This window comes from Nothobranchius furzeri, chromosome 18 (genome assembly GCF_043380555.1).
Source record: "Nothobranchius furzeri strain GRZ-AD chromosome 18, NfurGRZ-RIMD1, whole genome shotgun sequence".
Classification (NCBI taxonomy): Eukaryota; Metazoa; Chordata; class Actinopteri; order Cyprinodontiformes; family Nothobranchiidae; genus Nothobranchius; species Nothobranchius furzeri.
In genome coordinates this window covers 45,092,351-45,110,685 of record NC_091758.1, presented here as the reverse complement: position 1 = coordinate 45,110,685, position 18,335 = coordinate 45,092,351, and the positions used below count along the sequence as shown (strand labels likewise).

General features: G+C 44.2%; 3 protein-coding genes across 5 annotated transcripts in view; 2 read left to right on the top strand and 1 right to left on the bottom strand.

The window, feature by feature from the left end:
- Nucleotides 1–3,891: 3,891 nt before the first annotated feature.
- Nucleotides 3,892–7,500, bottom strand: alkbh1 (alkB homolog 1, histone H2A dioxygenase). 2 transcript variants are annotated; one of them, XM_070547138.1, is made up of 7 exons: nucleotides 7,334–7,500; nucleotides 5,776–5,884; nucleotides 5,293–5,455; nucleotides 4,886–4,973; nucleotides 4,626–4,819; nucleotides 4,292–4,543; nucleotides 3,892–4,195 (listed from the first exon to the last, which is right to left on the bottom strand). In XM_070547138.1, exons 1-7 carry the CDS (start codon nucleotides 7,469–7,471, stop codon nucleotides 4,096–4,098), a joined length of 1,044 nt encoding a protein of 347 aa, XP_070403239.1. In that variant the 5' UTR covers nucleotides 7,472–7,500; the 3' UTR covers nucleotides 3,892–4,095. The 2 variants fall into 2 exon arrangements, with proteins under 2 accessions (XP_070403239.1, XP_015824575.3); XM_015969089.3 differs by having other exon boundaries at nucleotides 3,892–4,543.
- A 129-nt stretch (nucleotides 7,501–7,629) lies between these two features.
- On the top strand, nucleotides 7,630–10,981 carry slirp (SRA stem-loop interacting RNA binding protein). The gene is made up of 4 exons (XM_015969092.3): nucleotides 7,630–7,757; nucleotides 8,476–8,534; nucleotides 9,639–9,746; nucleotides 10,687–10,981. The coding sequence occupies exons 1-4, from the start codon at nucleotides 7,691–7,693 to the stop codon at nucleotides 10,753–10,755; spliced, it is 303 nt and encodes a 100-aa protein (XP_015824578.1). The 5' UTR covers nucleotides 7,630–7,690; the 3' UTR covers nucleotides 10,756–10,981.
- A 961-nt stretch (nucleotides 10,982–11,942) lies between these two features.
- adck1 (aarF domain containing kinase 1) overlaps nucleotides 11,943–18,335 on the top strand; it is a 40,397-nt gene continuing 34,004 nt past the window's right edge. For both annotated transcript variants that reach the window (XM_070547137.1, XM_070547136.1), the window contains exons 1-3: nucleotides 11,943–12,049; nucleotides 12,710–12,873; nucleotides 13,148–13,231. In XM_070547137.1, the coding sequence (XP_070403238.1) occupies nucleotides 12,742–12,873; nucleotides 13,148–13,231 (216 nt within the window). In that variant the 5' untranslated portion in view covers nucleotides 11,943–12,049; nucleotides 12,710–12,741. The remainder of the gene's footprint in view (nucleotides 12,050–12,709; nucleotides 12,874–13,147; nucleotides 13,232–18,335) is intronic.

Sequence of the window (18,335 nt, the reverse complement as noted above, 5' to 3'; positions counted from 1 at the left end):
GTGGAGCTGCACCTGGTTGAGTGGCCATCGGCACGGCGGTGGAGGGATGATGGTCTGGGTTGGTCCTGCAGGACCCACAACAGGTTTAGGTTCTGGAGTTGAGCAGCGTTTGCATCTCAAACCTGCTGCAGGAAAATGAGCTCCTCCTGTGTGACCTCAGGGGAGGCGGAGCCATCTTCCTCCAGGGTGTGTTTACCCAATCAGAGACGGCCTTCTAACAAAGTCATTTAACACGAGTTTTTGGAGCGAGGGCTCCTGACAGATCTGACCCCACATGATGCCTCCAGGGCGGCCAGGTCATCTCAGCGCAGGTGTGTTTTACAGGACTCCTGACGGTGTTTGTTGTTCATTAGTGAGCAGCCGAGTCTCGGGAGGAGAGGTGGAAGTTTCATAAAACCCACCCAGCTGCAGATTCACCCGGTTTCACCCGAGTCCTGCTGGTACCGCTTTAACGAGTCTGGCTCAGGAAATACCCGATCAGAACCCCGTTAGTCGTACGGTCTCATAAAAGACTCGGGTCGGCATTTTAATCCCGGCAGGAACGCACCTGTTCCAGGTTTGTTGTTTCAGCCTGAAATCTGAACGTTTCTGATGAAACGAGTTAAACGTTTGAGTTTCTTCTTTAAAGCTCGTTAGAAAACGATTCTCAGGTCTGAAGACCAAAAGTGAACCAGTGCTTCCATAGCTTTGGTCCACAGATGGTGTACTGGTTACTTCTCTGGGAAATGTGGGAATGTTTCATTCTTTTAACCAACAAAACCCGTCAACCCGTTTTCCAACGTGTCCCAGACTTCCAACCATCCTGAAGGTTTGGGAGCTTTTACGGTTCTGCTTGTTCCGTCGTTTGGAACCACAGTGAGAACCGTCTGGACCTTGTTGGATGGCAGAACCAGATGACATTCCTGAGCGGAACACGGTGGTCCAGGAGATCCATCAGCCATGTCTGAGGAAGCTTCCCACATGTAGAGCAAGGATGGAGGTGTTTACCAGCCAGGACCAGAATCCCGTTCACTGGATCGGACTTCTCCAGGAGCTTCTCTCGAACCACTGGTGGGTCTACATGTAACCAGAATCTTCCACGGTCGGCTCGCTGGAGTAAAGCAGGAGCTGGTGGACTTCTGATACCGAAGCAGATCTGAAACGTGGTTTTCTAAAGGTGGGAGCTGGAGATGAAACTGCTCCAGGATGTTCTCCATCCAGTCTGACTCTGGATGTGCTTTTATCCAAGATGGAGCTCACTCCAGGTCTGGGAAGCTGGAAACATTCCTCCTAAAAACCTCTGCTTTGATCCGTCTGTTCAAACACTTCCTGTCTGACATCTTAACCCAGGAGGTCTGACTCCCGACAGGAAGACGTGACTCAGGATGCAACTCTGCTTCAGGAACAAAAACGGTGTTAAAGTCTGGATTCAGCCTTTTATTTATGTAGCAACGGCTCTGGGCGGGATTAACATAGATATGTAAATAAACATAGATATGTAAATAAACATATGTATAGAAACATAGATATGTATATAAACATAGATATGCATATAAACATAGATATGTAAATAAACATATGTATATAAACATAGATATGCATATAAACATAGATATGTATATAAACATAGATATATAAACATATGCATATAAACATATGTATATAATCATAGATATGCATATAAACATAGATATGTAAATAAAAATATGTATATAATCATAGATATGCTTATAAACATAGATATGTAAATAAACATATGTATATAATCATAGATATGCTTATAAACATAGATATGTAAATAAACATATGTATAGAAACATAGATATGTAAATAAACATATGTATATAATCATAGATATGCATATAAACATATGTAAATAAACATATGTATAGAAACATAGATATGTAAATAAACATAGATATGCATATAAACATAGATATGTAAATAAACATATGTATATAATCATAGATATGCATATAAACATATGTATATAAACATATGTATATAATCATAGATATGCTTATAAACATATGTATATAAACATAGATATGCATATAAACATATGTATGTAAACATATGTATATAATCATAGATATGCATATAAACATAGATATGCATATAAACATATGTATATAAACATAGATATGCATATAAACATATATATATAATCATAGATATGCATATAAACATAGATATGCATATAAACATATGTATATAAACATAGATATGCATATAAACATATGTATATAAACATAGATATGCATATAAACATATGTATATAAACATAGATATGCATATAAACATATGTATATAAACATATGAAAATAAACATAGATATGCATATAAACATATGTATATAAACATAGATATGCATATAAACATAGATATGCATATAAACATATGTATATAAACATAGATATGCATATAAACATATGTATATAAACATATGTATATAAACATAGATATGCATATAAACATAGATATGCATATAAACATATGTATATAAACATAGATATGCATATAAACATATGTATATAAACATATGAAAATAAACATAGATATGTATATAAACATAGATATGCATATAAACATATGTATATAAACATAGATATGCATATAAACATAGATATGCATATAAACATATGTATATAAACATAGATATGCATATAAACATATGTATATAAACATATGAAAATAAACATAGATATGTATATAAACATAGATATGCATATAAACATATGTATATAAACATATGTATATAAACATAGATATGCATATAAACATAGATATGCATATAAACATATGTATATAAACATAGATATGCATATAAACATATGTATATAAACATAGGTATATATAAACATAGATATGCATATAAACATATGTATATAAACATAGATATGCATATAAACATATGTATATAAACATATGTATATAAACATAGATATGCATATAAACATAGATATGCATATAAACATATGTATATAAACATAGATATGCATATAAACATAGATATGCATATAAACATATGTATATAAACATAGATATGCATATAAACATATGTATATAAACATATGTATATAAACATAGATATGCATATAAACATAGATATGCATATAAACATATGTATATAAACATAGATATGTATATAAACATAGATATGTATATAAACATAGATATGTATATAAACATAGATATGCATATAAACATAGATATGCATATAAACATAGGTATATATAAACATAGATATGCATATAAACATATGTATATAAACATAGGTATATATAAACATAGATATGCATATAAACATATGTATATAAACATAGATATGCATATAAACATATGTATATAAACATAGGTATATATAAACATAGATATGCATATAAACATATGTATATAAACATAGATATGCATATAAACATATGTATATAAACATAGGTATATATAAACATAGATATGCATATAAACATATGTATATAAACATAGATATGCATGTAAACATATGTATATAAACATATGTATATAAACATAGATATGCATATAAACATATGTATATAAACATAGGTATATATAAACATAGATATGCATATAAACATATGTATATAAACATAGATATGCATGTAAACATATGTATATAAACATATGTATATAAACATAGATATGTATATAAACATAGATATGTATATAAACATAGGTATATATAAACATAGATATGCATATAAACATATGTATATAAACATAGATATGTATATAAACATAGATATGTATATAAACATAGGTATATATAAACATAGATATGCATATAAACATATGTATATAAACATAGATATGCATATAAACATATGTATATAAACATAGATATGTATATAAACAGATATGCATACAAACATAGATACACATATCTATGGGAATTAGGGTGAACCGTCTCTTTGTGACAACAAGTTCTTACAAAGGTTTTGCCCTTTGCTGCCACCTAGTGAGAAGACCAGGTATTGCAGCAGCATCCAGGTTCTGGAAAACCAGCAGATCTGATTCAGAACCAGAACCAGAACCTCCTCTAAAACACAATGTTTCATCACATGAAGGAACACTTCAGGTTTCAGTCCTGCAGGAGTTTCACGTCTTATCAGGGTTGGAGTCACTACCGCTCCTTTTCCTCTTCCCGTTGTCTCCACCTGCTGCTCCATCACGGTACCCATTCGCCGGGAGTTTCTCACTTTGGAAGACAGAAGAGGGTGTTGTCTCTGGGAAGCTCTGACCCAGTCCTAGAACCTGCCTGACGGTCACATTCACTCTGGAGTTCTGGATGTACCTGGAGCACACGGCCCAGTCCTCCTCGGTCACGGGCTCCACAGCGCTGCCATCTGGCAGAACCGAAGCAGAACCGCTAGGTTCCAAAAACGATGCACACTCTAGCGGTGCCGGTAGGATCCGTGGGACGGCGTGGTACGTGAGACGGCTCGGCCCCGACATCACCATCACATCCCCACTGTGCATGAACATGGCGGTGGGGGGGTCCTGTCTGTGGGGCCCGCCCAGGAGGAAGATGGCCGACTGTCCGAAGCTATCAGAACACAAGAACAGCAGTGAGAACATTCCCAGAACCCAGCAGCCAGACCCAACAGAACTAATACCCTCCTCCTCACCTGAGAGACAGCAGAGGCTGGGAGTGGTCCAGCTCCGACTCGTCCACGTGGATTCCCAGGGACGAATCGGACCGGTAGTAGTTGAGGATGGCAGCCTCAGAGCTGAAGCCTGGGAAGCCACAGGCAGCCGTTATCCTGAAGGCCAGCGCGTGGAGCTCCGAGGGGAACGCCGTGTGATGATCGGCCGAATACGTCTGTAAGCAACAAACACCTGAGATCTAGAATCAGCCCTGATCACCGGAGGAGCCTGACCAGCTCACCTTACTGCCCCAGTTGTAGTGATAACCCAAAGTGACCCAACGCAGCTTCTCCAGGAGAGTCTTGGGTTGCCTCGTTCCAGCAGGATGCCTGGGACAGTTCCAGAAACCGTTACTGCTGATTCGACTTCACGCTGTGGTTTTCAAACACCCACAGGCCTTCAGTAAACTTTATTATTAAACTCTTGTGGACACGCCGCTCTAGGCTCGAGCAAACCATGGTTTAGTCGTGGAGGCCGGGGGAGGGGCTTAAGGGAAATGTAAACGATAAAAGATTATCTTCTGGATACGACAGAATGGGGTCAGCCATGTTTAAGCCACATACCGCAGCTTTAATGTCCTCAGTAGCAATTATTTAACAAAAATATGAGATTCATCCTTTTAGTTGTCTTTGAAGATGTGTGTCTCACCTGAGAAGGTAAGCACTCTTGTCCCAGATGTCCTGGGTCTCTGATGGAGACATGTGCATGTCCAGGTTGCACACGTTTGGTTTCTGAGGGTACGTCTTCAAACACTGTCTGACCCAGAAGGCCTGAGAGCCTCTCAGGAACGGATTAGAGATGAAGAGGAACCCTGACACAAAGCCAGCAGCAACAGAACTCTTAGGAGAAGTAAGTCAACGTAAAAGGAGATGGACACGCTGCAGCTGTGGCCTCCTAACAGGCAGGGTTGTTTTACTTTCCAAAGGCAGTTCTGCTGTATTTCTACCATGTGGACCAGCTTTGATCCTAAAGAGAGCTGCTGAGCCCCCTAAGGAACCTGGCGGGTAAACAAAATCATCTCTTCTTCTTCTTCTACTTGGAAAATGAAGGCTTAATAAGTCAAAAACTGGTGTGTTATTTACATCTAGGATGGTGCCTTACAGGATGAACCATCTGCTCTGGAGGTCCTACCTGGGTGTCCCTGCAGGCTGAAGGCTCTCCAGTCTCTGATGGGCTTCAGTCCAACCTGGGCAGCGTCCTCATCTCCCACAGCAGCTGGATCCAGATCAGCTGACACGATCTAATGAAGAAGAAGAAAATATCAATTCTATAGCGCCTCAAGATAAAAATCACGAGGCGCTTCACAAAAAATGTAAAAATATAAAAAAGCATTTAGAAAATGTTTAAAAATATATTGAAAATGAGCAAAAACAGACAATTGTGATTAAAAATGTAAAGAAAGAGAGAGAGTGAACAGGAAAGAGGGAAACCAGTGGATCCTGGGGAAGGTGGAATAGGTGGGGAGAGCAGAATAAAGAGAGAGAGGTGAAGAAGGTCATACAAAAGCCAGCTTGAACAAGTGAGTCTTCAGCTGCTTTTTAAAGGAGACCACTGAGTCCACTGATCTCAGGCTCAGGGGGAGAGAGGTCCAGAGTCTGGGGACCACAGCAGCAGATGATCTGTCACCTTTGACCTTTAGCCTGGTGCTGCACAACCAGTAGGCTTTGATCACTGGACCTCAGGGACCTGCTGGAGGTGTAGGGACTAAGAAGATCACCAATGTAAGATGGTGCTTGTCCATGTAAGGCCCTATAGACCAGAACCAGGATCTTGAAATGAACCCTGAAGTTGACTGGCAGCCAGTGAAGCTGGAGGAGAAGCGGGGTGATGTGGGTGTGTTTGGAGGACTTGGTCAGAAGCCGAGCACAGGCGTTCTGAACCACCTGTAGACGTTCAGGGAGGTTCTGCTCAGACACGTGAAAAGAGAGTTACAGTAGTCTAAGCGTGAGGAGATGAAGGTGTGGAGAACTGTCTCAAGTTCAGAGCGGGACAGAATGGGACTCAGCTTAGCAACGTTCCTGAGATGGAAGAAGGAAGAGCCAACAAGAGAACTGACATGAGAATCCAGGGTGAGAGCTGGGTCAAAGGTCACGCCAAGATTCCTGACAGAGGGTTTGGTGTGGGAAGCAAGCTGACCAAGAGAGTCTCTGACTTTGGGAACCAGCTTGTCTGGGGCACAGATGAGGATCTCAGTCTGATCTTCATTCAGCTGAAGAAAGCTCCCACCATCCAGGTTCTGATGGAGTCTAAGCAGGTGTGTAACAGCTGCAGCTTAGACATCTCATGGGGCTTCGCTTTTTTAAGAAGCGGGTGGATTACAGCGTTCTTAAAGTAAGCAGGGACCTGACCAGAGACCAGAGAAGCATTAATTATAGAGAGCACGCTGGGACCGATGGACTGAAAAGCACTTTTAAACAAAGATGAGGGTAAGATGTGGAGGGGGCATGCAGAGGTCTTCATAGAGTTAACTAGTTTGGTTAACTCAGGCAAAGAAACAGGAGCAAAGCTATCTAGGATGACAATGTAACACACGAGCAGCTGGAATCGGTTTCTAAACACCTCCAGCACGAGCGGAACAACACTTTTGTTTCGGTTTCAAGTCTTCTGTGAACAGAAGCGCTATGTCACGTGATCTGCGTGTTTACCTGGTTTTAGAGTAAACCAGGTGACTTTAAGTTCCGGCTCTCACCTTCCCTCCCGCGGCTCCACCACGGAAATCAGCGACGTCTCTGAAATCCGGCGGAGGATCTCGTCTTTTATAAAATTTAAACATTTTCCTAAACGCATCTTCTCCGCCCTCCACCACGGAGGCCGCCATCTTGGCCATGACGTAGCTGACCTTCCAACTCCGGTAGCTTCCGGTTAGCTTTCTGATAACTTTATTTAACTTCAATTAAACTTACGAATCACGCTGAAGAGAAGAAAATTGTAAATGTATACTTTTATGGGTTTATTTTGTTTGATTACTTCTTTTTTGCTAGTTTAAAGAAAGTGTCACGCATGCGTGGTTTGACGTCACATGAGTCCGAGTGAATGAAGGGCAAAGATGGCGGCCTCTTCTAAGAAGGTGTTCGAGGTGTTCGTGTCTAAAATCCCGTGGACTGTAGCCGGCAGTAAGTGCTCCAATGGCCCGATTTATGAATCATGTTTAGTATTTTAACCAAAGCGGAGTTTATGGAGCAGGAAGTGACGTTTTACGGGTGTTTGCCTTTCAAACGGACACGTGGGATCGTTACGGTTAGGGACATGGGTTCTAGTCTGTTCTTTAGACCTTCTCATGGACATATTCTGAACGCCTTTAGCCCAGTTGGGTCCGCCAGTAGAACTGGTCCAACTGGGGTTGGCTGGTTCCAGGTGGACTAGACCTGTGGGACGAGTGACCTGGGTCACTCTGCTCCAGGTTCAAACGGACTTGATCTCATTCACACTCCGGCCAGACAGCCACGGTTTCACGTCTTGTTCATGCAGGATTAGATTAGATTAGATTAGGTTAGGTTAGATTAGGTTAGAGACGCACACAGATCTACTGACCCACAGCTAGCGCCAGAACGTCCAGGCCTGTTTATGTCTGTTACAACAACTGCTTTATTTGTGAATGTTTATTTTCACATAAAACAGCGTTATTCTACAGCTAATGATGACAACTAATGATCATTATTCTATAGGTTAATCATAGATTTTATCATGATGCGTTCTTGTCTTACTGGAAGGTGACCCTGAGTGCCATGAAAGGCACCAATAAATGATGATGATGATTAGTATTGTTATTATTATTATAGGTGGTATCGGTACCACCTGGGCAGGCTGACCCGGTTCTGTGTTTTTCCCCAGAGGAGATGAAGGAGTACTTTGGACAGTTTGGAACAGTGAAGCGGTGTCTCCTACCATTTGTAAGTTTCCAGACTGAATCAGCTGATTAGAACATAAACACAGCAAATGTTCTGTGTTCATGTAGCACCTTCTAGAGTTTTACTGCCCCCCCACAACAAGCATTCACCCACTCACACCCTGGTGTGGGGTACATCATAGCCACAGCTGCCCTGGGCCACGGGTCCCACCGACCATCACCAGCAGGTGCCTTGTCCAAGGGCACAACGATTGCCACGGACTGAGCGGGGCTTGAACCTGCAACCCTTTGGTTACGAGGCGGGCGCTCAACCCCTCTGCCGTACTCACACACAATAAAGCAGAACGTTAGAAGCTAAAAGAGAAAAACACACCAGGAGCATCTCTAGTAGAACCTGGAGTAGGAGGCGGGATGGGATCCAGAAACACCTGAGCTCATTCCTAGGACAGGTGTGTGTGCAGCCGTGCCTAAGCAGTGTTTATAGGTTGCATCAATCGTTCGTGTAGGCCTAAATCCGCGTTTTTCTAGTTTTGCTGAGCTTCAGTAGAGTTTTAGGAAGAACTCTACTGGGGCTGCGCGGTTCTTCTCACCACATCCATCTTCACATTCTCTCTAGTTGCTTCAGCGATCTTAAAGTAAATCTCCTCAAACCGTCTTCTCATCTGATAATGAGGGTTCACACCCAGCTGCTCCAGCGGCTGGAAATGCTCCATGAGCTCAAAACGGGTCGACTTTGACAGAAACGGCGCTCCACATGCTAGCGGCACAGCTACTAGCTAAACTACGTCCGCATGACGGAAGCTTTGGTCCCATTTTTATGTCCTTTCCTGTGTCTTTTGTCACTTTTCTGTTCAGGGCGCTCGTATGCTCTGGTTTTACCAGCTGTGTACCCTACCTGCAGCAGGCCAAAGCTACGCTAACATTAGCCGTTAGCATCACGTCTGTCTGGCAGCTCTGAGCCATGTAGCTCCGTTCTTTGCATCGGTGTTCTATCGACCGGTTCTCATATGTCTATCGAGGAAAAGTTATTTTGAAATATGTATTTCTAAAGTTTTGTTGCCCAACCCTAGCTTTTCCACCAAGTTGTATAAATGAGGCCGCTTGTCCTAAGGTGACCCCTGACCTTGAAGTGCTTGTGTTGAAACAGGACAAAGAGACCGGTTTCCACAGAGGGTTCTGCTGGGTCGGGTTCTCCACAGAGGAGGGACTCTGCAATGCACTTGAGAAGGACCCTCATATTCTGGAAGGATCAAAGGTAAAACTATCCCTCATGCAAACACTTGTGGGTATTGGAGTCCTTCATGGTGACTGTTCCTCTTTAAAGGTCAAGTCACCCCCAAATCCTTTTTTATCTCATGAACTATAACTGTCTAGTAGTGCTGTAGACATGTATAGTCAATACTTTAGCATTTTAGTGCATCTTCCTTAAACTATACATATAAAAATCCAGCCTAAAACCGTCAGCGTAGCGCCCTCTGTAGGCTAAAACTCTGCACCACATTTGAATTGTAATCAGCCATCGCTATTGGCTCAGAATTGATTTGTGATGTTAGCTGGTATTTGTAACGTCACTGTAGCTGAGTCATGGCCACGCCTCCAGCTGGCTCTGCATCAGTTGCCTAGGCAACCCACGGGCTGATACAAAATGTTATGGCTCAGGGCCACTCAGTTTAACTTCCTGTTAAACGCGATCGTTAGGTGAAAGGGGGAGGCGAGCGGCTCAGAGCGCTAACGTGTCATATGGGCAGGTGAGTGGCTGAGCCAGGTGGAGGTGCGGCTGCCTCACCTGGAGACCGGTGCGGTGCAGCCACGTGGTAATTTGCTGATAACGTCACGTTCTCCAGCGTAGCCATCAGCCACCGCTGGTTCTGCATGAATGTGGAGCAGAGTTTAACCTGAGGATGGAGACAGGGTTAGGGTTCTGGGCTGGAGTGTTACATTTAAAGTAAGCTGCACTAAACTACCACACTAATGATTACACACGTGTACAGCACCATTAGACACTCGTCTGTGCAGGTTATCACCAAAACAAGTTAAGTCAGGTGTTACTGGCACTTTAAATGTGTTCAGGCGCTGATGAAGTTCTGCTCTGGAACTAAATGTTGTTCATTTATTTTGTTATTAAACGCATGTTTAACGTTCTGTAGGTACTGAGTTCGGCACATGTTTTACCGGCTGATGTCGTCTGGTTTCAGCTTCAGGTTCAGAGGAACAGACGTCCTTTTACAGGACAGAAGTCCTCCAGAGATGTTGATATGGACTGAACCGTGGTGGTTCTGCTGTGAGGATGAAACCAGCGAGATGTTCTGTTCCAGGATGGTGAAGACTGATGTGTGAATACGTCAGCTAACGCCTCATAGTTCTGTGCTTGTGCTCCCTGTGAAACTGGTGCCCATTAAAGTTTTATATTTACTGTAATAGTTATAACATCCCATCATGCTGGGTTCATCTGCCCTGTGTCTGCTAATAAACATGTTTAATTGTCTGGTTCGGCTGTTTCCAGTGTGTTTTCTGTCTGGTGATGTAGAGTTAAAGTCTATCTCATCTGAATATCTTAAACTTTCTTCAGCCAAAATGAGGATTTTCTCACCCGAGGACCCTAGTGAACTCTTCTAACAACTATATCCTTAAGCCAGTTGTCTAACTAGGTTTCTGCAGCCGTGGAGCTTTCCCCAACACGAGCAGCTGAACTGTGTCTACTGGCACGAATATGGTTCCAAAGTCAATATATATTTTTACACGGAAGTATTTGACTGGTAATGTGAACGATTTGTAGTGGTAGTCCTGTGTCCTGCATCATTCAGCCTTTGCTCTCCCATTATTGTTCATTTAGAGATTAATTCTGGCTTTGTAAAAAAAAAAACACATTTAAATTATTTAATTGTTCAAATGACGTATTTTTTTACTTACTATTGTGAACTTTTACAAACGTTTACTGATGTGTTCACGAACAAACGTTTGGCTCAGTTTGAGTAATGAGGATTTATAAAGATATGCAAAAATGTATAAAACGTTAAAAAGATTGAAGACTGGAAATGCCATCCCACTGACTCAGTGATGAGATTAAAGCTCGTTTGTTTTTAATTTGAAGTTTTACTAAATAACATGTTTACTTTTTTAAAAACTAAACTGACAAGAACCATTAGCTAAAACTGATAGTTTTGTTATTTAAATGGTTTTAGTTTTCTAGTGCAGAGCGCTGATTTTCCCACTGTACTTGAACGCGACTTCGGTGATGAACGTGACGCACAAAGTAAGCGTCGTCGCGGTTAGCCGGAAGTGTAGTTTACATAAATCAATCAGCTAAAATAACGAACTGTTTTTCTCCGTTAAATCAACGGAAACGTTGGTTTGTCACCTGCTGGCAGCCTTGTTGACCTCGGTCGTCTCACGTGACCCGCTAGCGTTGTGCTAAACTACAGTTAGCCGTTTTCTCCTGAATAAAACTACATCTCCCAGATTTATGTCCACGCTTCAGAATCCGGCGAAGAGGTCAAACATGAAACCGGCAAGTGACGGAGAGGCGCCGAGGCTGTAGGTGCCAACAGCAGGTAACAGGTGAGTCTGCGTGTGTAGGTACCAACAGGTAACAGGTGAGTCTGCGTGTTTATTCATGGCGTGAGTTCCCTCACGCGCCGACTACAAAACTGTTGCGTAACTCCCACGTGTTCCGGTACCGGTCGTAGCTGTCGTGGACTGTTTTGACTGAGAGGCACCTGGCTTTACCTGCTGGAGCCCGGCAGGTGAACGGAGTCAGTCCTCTGAACTGGCCCCTGACCCAGTGGGCTGATTCCGAACCGATGAGCGGGTTCTGTGTTCTGTTGGGTTCCACACCTTCATCTGGACAGGTTTACAGCTCAGGTCCAGGTTCTAGTCGTAGGGACTAGATCATACAAGAGGAAGACCTCTGAGGCCTGAACTTTTAACCCCTTGTGTGAATGACGTCACACAGCCGGGCTGTTGTTTGGGTCCGAGCCTCCTGCTGAGGAGAGGAGCAGCTTTCCTCGAGTTCTGCCGTCCTGACGGGATGTTCGTGGCGGAGCCCTCTCCTAAAACTGGACCTATCAGCGCTTTAGTCGTAGCTGACGCTGTCCTGTGATCATGTGGAGACTCCATCTGTCCTTCATGCTGATTTTAACGTCTGACGTGTCACTAAATAATCATCTTTAGCCGATAAGGAAGTAGTTCCTGATGCTCCTTGTCCTTGATGTCCTTCAGGCTCCCAGAGAGGACCCTCCTGCTGTCCCGCGATGGCGGTCCGGATCCTGAAGGTCTCGTCTCTGGCCTCGGCGCTGTTGGCTTCCTCCGGGCTTTACCTCTACAGCCGACCGTTGGACATCAATGACCTGAGTGTGATCCGCTTTGGGCGAGCTGCAGCCACGGTGAGCTCAGAGGTTCCACCTCCTTCACACTTCCAGATGATTTACTCCACTCTGATCATTCATTAGGTTGTGGTTCATTTACTGGTTATTATGGGATAGCTGATAGAGCTGCATGCACCTCAGAATCTGGACGCAGACGTTCCGTGTGCTTCTGGCTGTGCGAGGAGCAGAACCTCTGGATTCTGATGGAACTGTCTGGGATTGTCTCATTCAGACCTGAGGAGTGGAAACGTTTGAATAACTATCAGCTGAACCCTCACATGTCCCTCTGCAGACGGCGGTCATCAGCTACGACTACCTGACGGCTTTCAGACACGTGGAACACGGAACCGAGGAGTACCAGGCTGTCAAGTCCAAGGTAGACGATCTGGGTGGTGTTTGAGTCTGAAGGAGAGTTGTCCCAGCTCCCTCCACGTGCCCTTGGGCAAGACTTCTCCTAGGGTTGGTGGTGGTCAGAGGAGCCGATGCAGTGAAACGGCAGCCCCGCCTCTGTCAGACCGCCGTAGGGCAGCGTAGCTGTGCAGTAGCTCACCTTCACCGGCAGGGTGTGTGATGGACGGCGCTGAAGCTGCTTTAGGGGCGTTCTAACAACCCAACACGGTCAACGTGGATTTCATAATAAAGTCCCTTTAAGGAACACGTGGAGGAGCTTTAAAGCCCTCCTGGTGTTCGGTCTGCTCGCCAACGCAGAGCAGCTGCAGACACCTCAGTCTAACTCAGAGCAGGGCAGGACGGCGGTGCTCAGCGCCTCCTGCCGGTGTGTTTAAAGGTCACATCTCAGGTTCAGTAAAGGTCAGAGCCTCATCCTGCGTGCCGCTGCTGCAGGAGCGCTGCAGCGGACCCTGGAGAGTGCGGTTCAGCATGGCTGGCCATGTGGACGGGTGCTGCAGCCCCCGGGGCCCGGCTGGTCAGGCCCGGCTGAGCAGGCTGATTAGGATTAATGCTGGTTTACTCCAGAGGAGAGGCCTGGCTCCTCATCATCCTGCAGTCAGAGCTGCAGCCCCACGCTCCCGCTGCTCCTGCAGACCCAATGAGGTCACATTCATTCAGATTCACCCTGCAGGATAAAAACATGTTGGTGAAGACTAAAGCTGTCCTGGTCAGTACAACACACAAACACAAACAACAACAACAACGTAAACAACCAGCAGACTGGAGGTTTTTGTGTAGCTGTGGCCTCTAAAGGTGGACAGCAGATGGTCCTCTCACCGGGTTGTAAGCATCTCCTCAGAGGACCTGAATCCTGAGCCAGGGTCCTCCTCCAGGATCAGCTGGCTAAGCTCTGTTGCTGTCTGGTGACATCATCACGCCACTGCTCCTGACACTGAGCCGTCCTTTTCTGGTTGTGATGTCTTGTTTGAGTGAACGTTTAATGAGCTCCTGGATCAGCAGAGCTGCTTCCAGCCTCTTCCCAAGAGCGCGATTCAAAAGCCACTCGAGCGCCTCATCAAAGCCCCCGGAGGGGCCGCTCACAGCCAGTTAGAGCACAGGAGCAGGTGCGTACGCCGCGTCTGTCTCTGAGCTTCACTCCTGCATGGAGTCAAGTTCCTCATCCACACGGAAAATCTGCCATTTTGCTAGTGCTTCAAATCTTCTCAGTTAAATCAAACGTGTAAATGTGGTCACACGGTTGCCGTGGGCAACGACATCAGAGCATCCAGCCGGCTCCGTGAGCTCTGAGTGTGTTTTAATTTAGTCATTGAATTGTGTGTGTGCGTGTGTGTGTGTGTGTGAGTGTGTGTGCGTGTGCGTGTGTGTGTGTGTGTGCGCGTACGTGCATGTGTGTGTGTGTGTGTGTGGGGGGGGGGGGGGGACGCTTTGTGAGCGTGTTAGGGTCTCTTATCGGGATCACCCTACCCACATCGGTACATTTGATAAGAAATGAAAAGGTGTGTGTAGGTTGGCAACGATCGTACCACCTTGAGTGGTGTTACACCCGACAGCCCCATCTAGTGGACACTTTTGTTTCTGCGCACACCTGTAGTCCTCGTTCATTTATCGTTATCGAGGCGAAGTCCTCCATATATGGTGATGTTGATTGTAGGCCATGTGGACCAGCCCTAATAGGATATAAAGGTGTTGATGTTCCATAAAATGATGGATTATCAACATTATTGAACCTTTAATATTTGATTGATGATGAAAGTGGGTACTAACGCCAGGGAAACAACACCTTATTATAATTTGGCTCAAAGACAACAATATAGTTTATAAAAACAAACGTATCACCACGTTTCCATTCTCCGCGATGATGCAGGACAAATATCAGACATGCCGATTCTACGTGATGTTAAAGGAAACTTGACCTGTTTTAGGAGCTTAGTTTAGTGACTCTGGAAGCTGTGATGTCTGGGTTCATAAATACATCTGGCTGAAGGTTTAATGAGGTCATCAGATTAATATTAACCCGTACCACGCCAGTGTGAAGAGCCCACGCACCGGGACGGTGGAAGTTCTCGGGCATCCATTCTGTAAGCGAAGCCGTCTCAGCAAAGCGAGTGAGCGGACTTCTGGTGTATCCGATGGTCGTAGGGCCGCCTCAGAACACGCACGTCCGGTCGACAGACGCTTCCCAGGTGGCTTCTGGCGGACGCTTTCACGTCTGAGTTGGTGTTCTTTATGCCGCTAAAATTATTCCACTGAAATATTTGGTTCCACCAAAGGATGGTAATTTCAGGTCAGCTGGAGCGTTGGCTGGACTGGGGAATACAGGAACTGATTTTTCTTTTAGAAGTGTTTGTTTATAAGTTTGGACCAATGAGAAGCCAGAGCGTGTACTGGGTGTGATCAAAGAATCCTCAGACTTCACCTTTCTCAGACGCTTAGAAAGCTTATTTCATTTAATATGAAGTACAGTTAAACATTAGTTATTATACTGATATTAATATGTGACATAACTGGTAATAAATCATTACTAAATCATCACATAGACTCATTTGGTGCATCTAAGATGTAAAATAAGTCATGAAATATTAAATATGTGTGTTGATTCATTAATTTACTGAAAAGCAGTCGAGGCATTATTAAATCACCTTAAATAAAACATTCATGGTAGATAAAACAGAATTTGGTTGTAATCAACCTGTAGAGTGAAGAACTCGTAGACCTCGTGGCTTCCAGCACTTCAGGGCGGAGGGAGGAGTCAGAGGACCCCAAAGCACTTTACACTACAGCGTATCACTCATCCATTCACACACACGTTCACGGTGATGAGCTACAATGTAGCCACAGCTGCCCTGCTGACAAAGGCGGGTTATGCTTACTCTTCCCGGTGGCGAGGTTAGGGAAGGTAAACCGGAACGCAGCATTCCTGGCAGAAGAAAGGACCAGGGGTCTCATTTATCAAACATGGCGTAGAATCCTTACTAAAACCGTACTTAAGCTCAGCAAATAAAATGTTCTTACGCCAAGCAGATGTGTGATCTATCAAACATGGAGGACGCACAGCTGCACGCCATCTCCGCTTCATAAATCAGAGACTATCTAGAAAGGTTCTCAGCTGCATTTTAGTCACATCCCGCCCTCACCACACCCACTTACTGCCATAAATGGTCAATGCAAAGTGCCTTGTGGACCTCATGCATGTACATAAGCCGGTGTCGGTACAGGATCTGCTCGGGTGCAAGATCGGCTCGGGGTCCTTCGACTGCCGATGACGTCAAAGTACGGCAAACCCACTCGGACAAAATACACTACACATCTATACTGTTGGAAAGAATTTAGCAGTTTCGTTATTAAAATAATGTTTCTTAAGATGTAAGTTTGTGTTTATAACGGTATTTGTAAAATAAAACACTATATTGTATTCATAATGTTGAACTCCTCTTTGAGCACATCCCTTGAAGGATCATAGGTATTAGCAACACCTGTGAAATTGTATTTGCAGGAAAGAAGTGTGTCCCGTTTATTGAAGTATTTTGTGTTTAGAGTTTTTGACGTCTTGTCCATGTGTAGTTCAGGTACGCTCATAGCTGCTAGCTAAAACTCTGGAGTTAAAAGTTTTCTGGCTTTACTAAAATACCTGTCTGTACTTATTTGATTGATGGTAGTTTTACTTTCCATTAGACTCCAAATGTAATCATTTGGCACGTTTCTAATTCATAATTTGTAATAATGTAATCGGCGATATTAGCATTAGCATTCCTATGGGTTTTTCCATGTATATTAGCATTGCGCTAACCACTCGCTGCCAAATTGCAGCCTTTGCCATTAGAAAATCTCCTTTTGTCACATCGCAATTTAATTGCACATGCAGTTAATCGTTCAGCCCTAATATACATGCAGCTCTATGCTAAAAGTGTATTTTCAAAGAGGTAATGATGGATTTCTTTGTAAAAGTTGTCCATCTTTCCAACAGGAACATTTGCCTGGACCAACGTAACGTGATAACAACGTAACGTGATTACGTAATTCCGTAAGGTTCATGTTCAGCCAATCAACTACTTTGACGTCATCGGCAGTCAACGGATCCCGAGCCGATCCTGTACCGGCACCGGCTGTTGCAGCGCTCCACCAACTACATGGTGACCGTAGACCAAGGCAGATCAAGGAAGCACTATTTCACAGAAGCAGAAGATGAGGTACCTGTGGGTGAGGTGGACAAATGAAAGGAAGTGCTTTTGCAAAACAAATAAGAGAAAATCCACGGAGTGGCACAGCGTTGCTGAAGCCGTCAATGCTGACTTCTTCAGAGAGATCTGTGGCGGATATAAAAACATGATCCAATCAGGATTCGATCCCCAGACTCCCGGGTGAACGTCACGCGCGCTAACCAGTCACCCAAAAGGAGATCTCCCCTGCACAAGTAGCCAGGGTGCATGATCAATCAGGTCACAGTGACAGGACACACACTGTCACACACGCATGATGTTCTGTCTCAATCTGTCCGCTTCAGGCTGTGTGTGTGTGTGTGTGTGTGTGTGTGTGTGTGTGTGTGTGTGTGTGTGTGTGTGTGTGTGTGTGTGTGTGTGTGTGTGTGTGTGTGTGTGCGCGCGCGCGCTCATGTGTGTGTGTGTACGTGCGTGCGTGTGTGTGTGTGTGTGAACCTAAATTTAGAAAATCATCCAGCACCAGCAGGCCACCCATGCCCCGGCCCACAGAACCCCCTCTCTGGTTTAGGATCAGGTTTCTTCTAGTCTCGTTCGTTCTGATGAGATAAATTCTTCCCGTCAGGAATCAGAGCTGTCGGTGTTTTAAGTTCTGGTCCTCCAGGTCCAGCGGGTCGACCCACAGATAATCAGAGTGGGAGGAGCAGCACCGTCAACACAAGCAGGTTCTGGCTGATGGAGATAGGTCTCTATAATCCCACCCCCACCCACCCACACACACACACAGCTTTTTATTAGCATCTCATTGCGAGCCTTGCCAGCAAATGATCGGGATCTGACATCAGAGGGTTGCTAGTTCAAATCCAGATCAGTCATTCTGCCATGTCCTCGGGCAAAGACACCCCGGTGATCACT

Bases quoted from the DNA above. Each gene is read 5' to 3' on its own strand.
- slirp (XM_015969092.3), top strand. From the start codon at position 7,691: ATGGCGGCCTCTTCTAAGAAGGTGTTCGAGGTGTTCGTGTCTAAAATC. The intron at 7,758-8,475 runs GTAAGTGCTCCA...GTTTTTCCCCAG, and splicing joins CCCGTGGACTGTAGCCGGCA to AGGAGATGAAGGAGTACTTT. The intron at 9,747-10,686 runs GTAAAACTATCC...GTCTGGTTTCAG, and splicing joins ATATTCTGGAAGGATCAAAG to CTTCAGGTTCAGAGGAACAG.
- alkbh1 (XM_015969089.3), bottom strand. From the start codon at position 7,471: ATGGCCAAGATGGCGGCCTCCGTGGTGGAGGGCGGAGAAGATGCGTTT. The intron at 4,974-5,292 runs GTGAGACACACA...GAACTGTCCCAG, and splicing joins AAGAGTGCTTACCTTCTCAG to GCATCCTGCTGGAACGAGGC. The intron at 4,544-4,625 runs GTGAGGAGGAGG...GTGTTCTGATAG, and splicing joins CAGCCTCTGCTGTCTCTCAG to CTTCGGACAGTCGGCCATCT.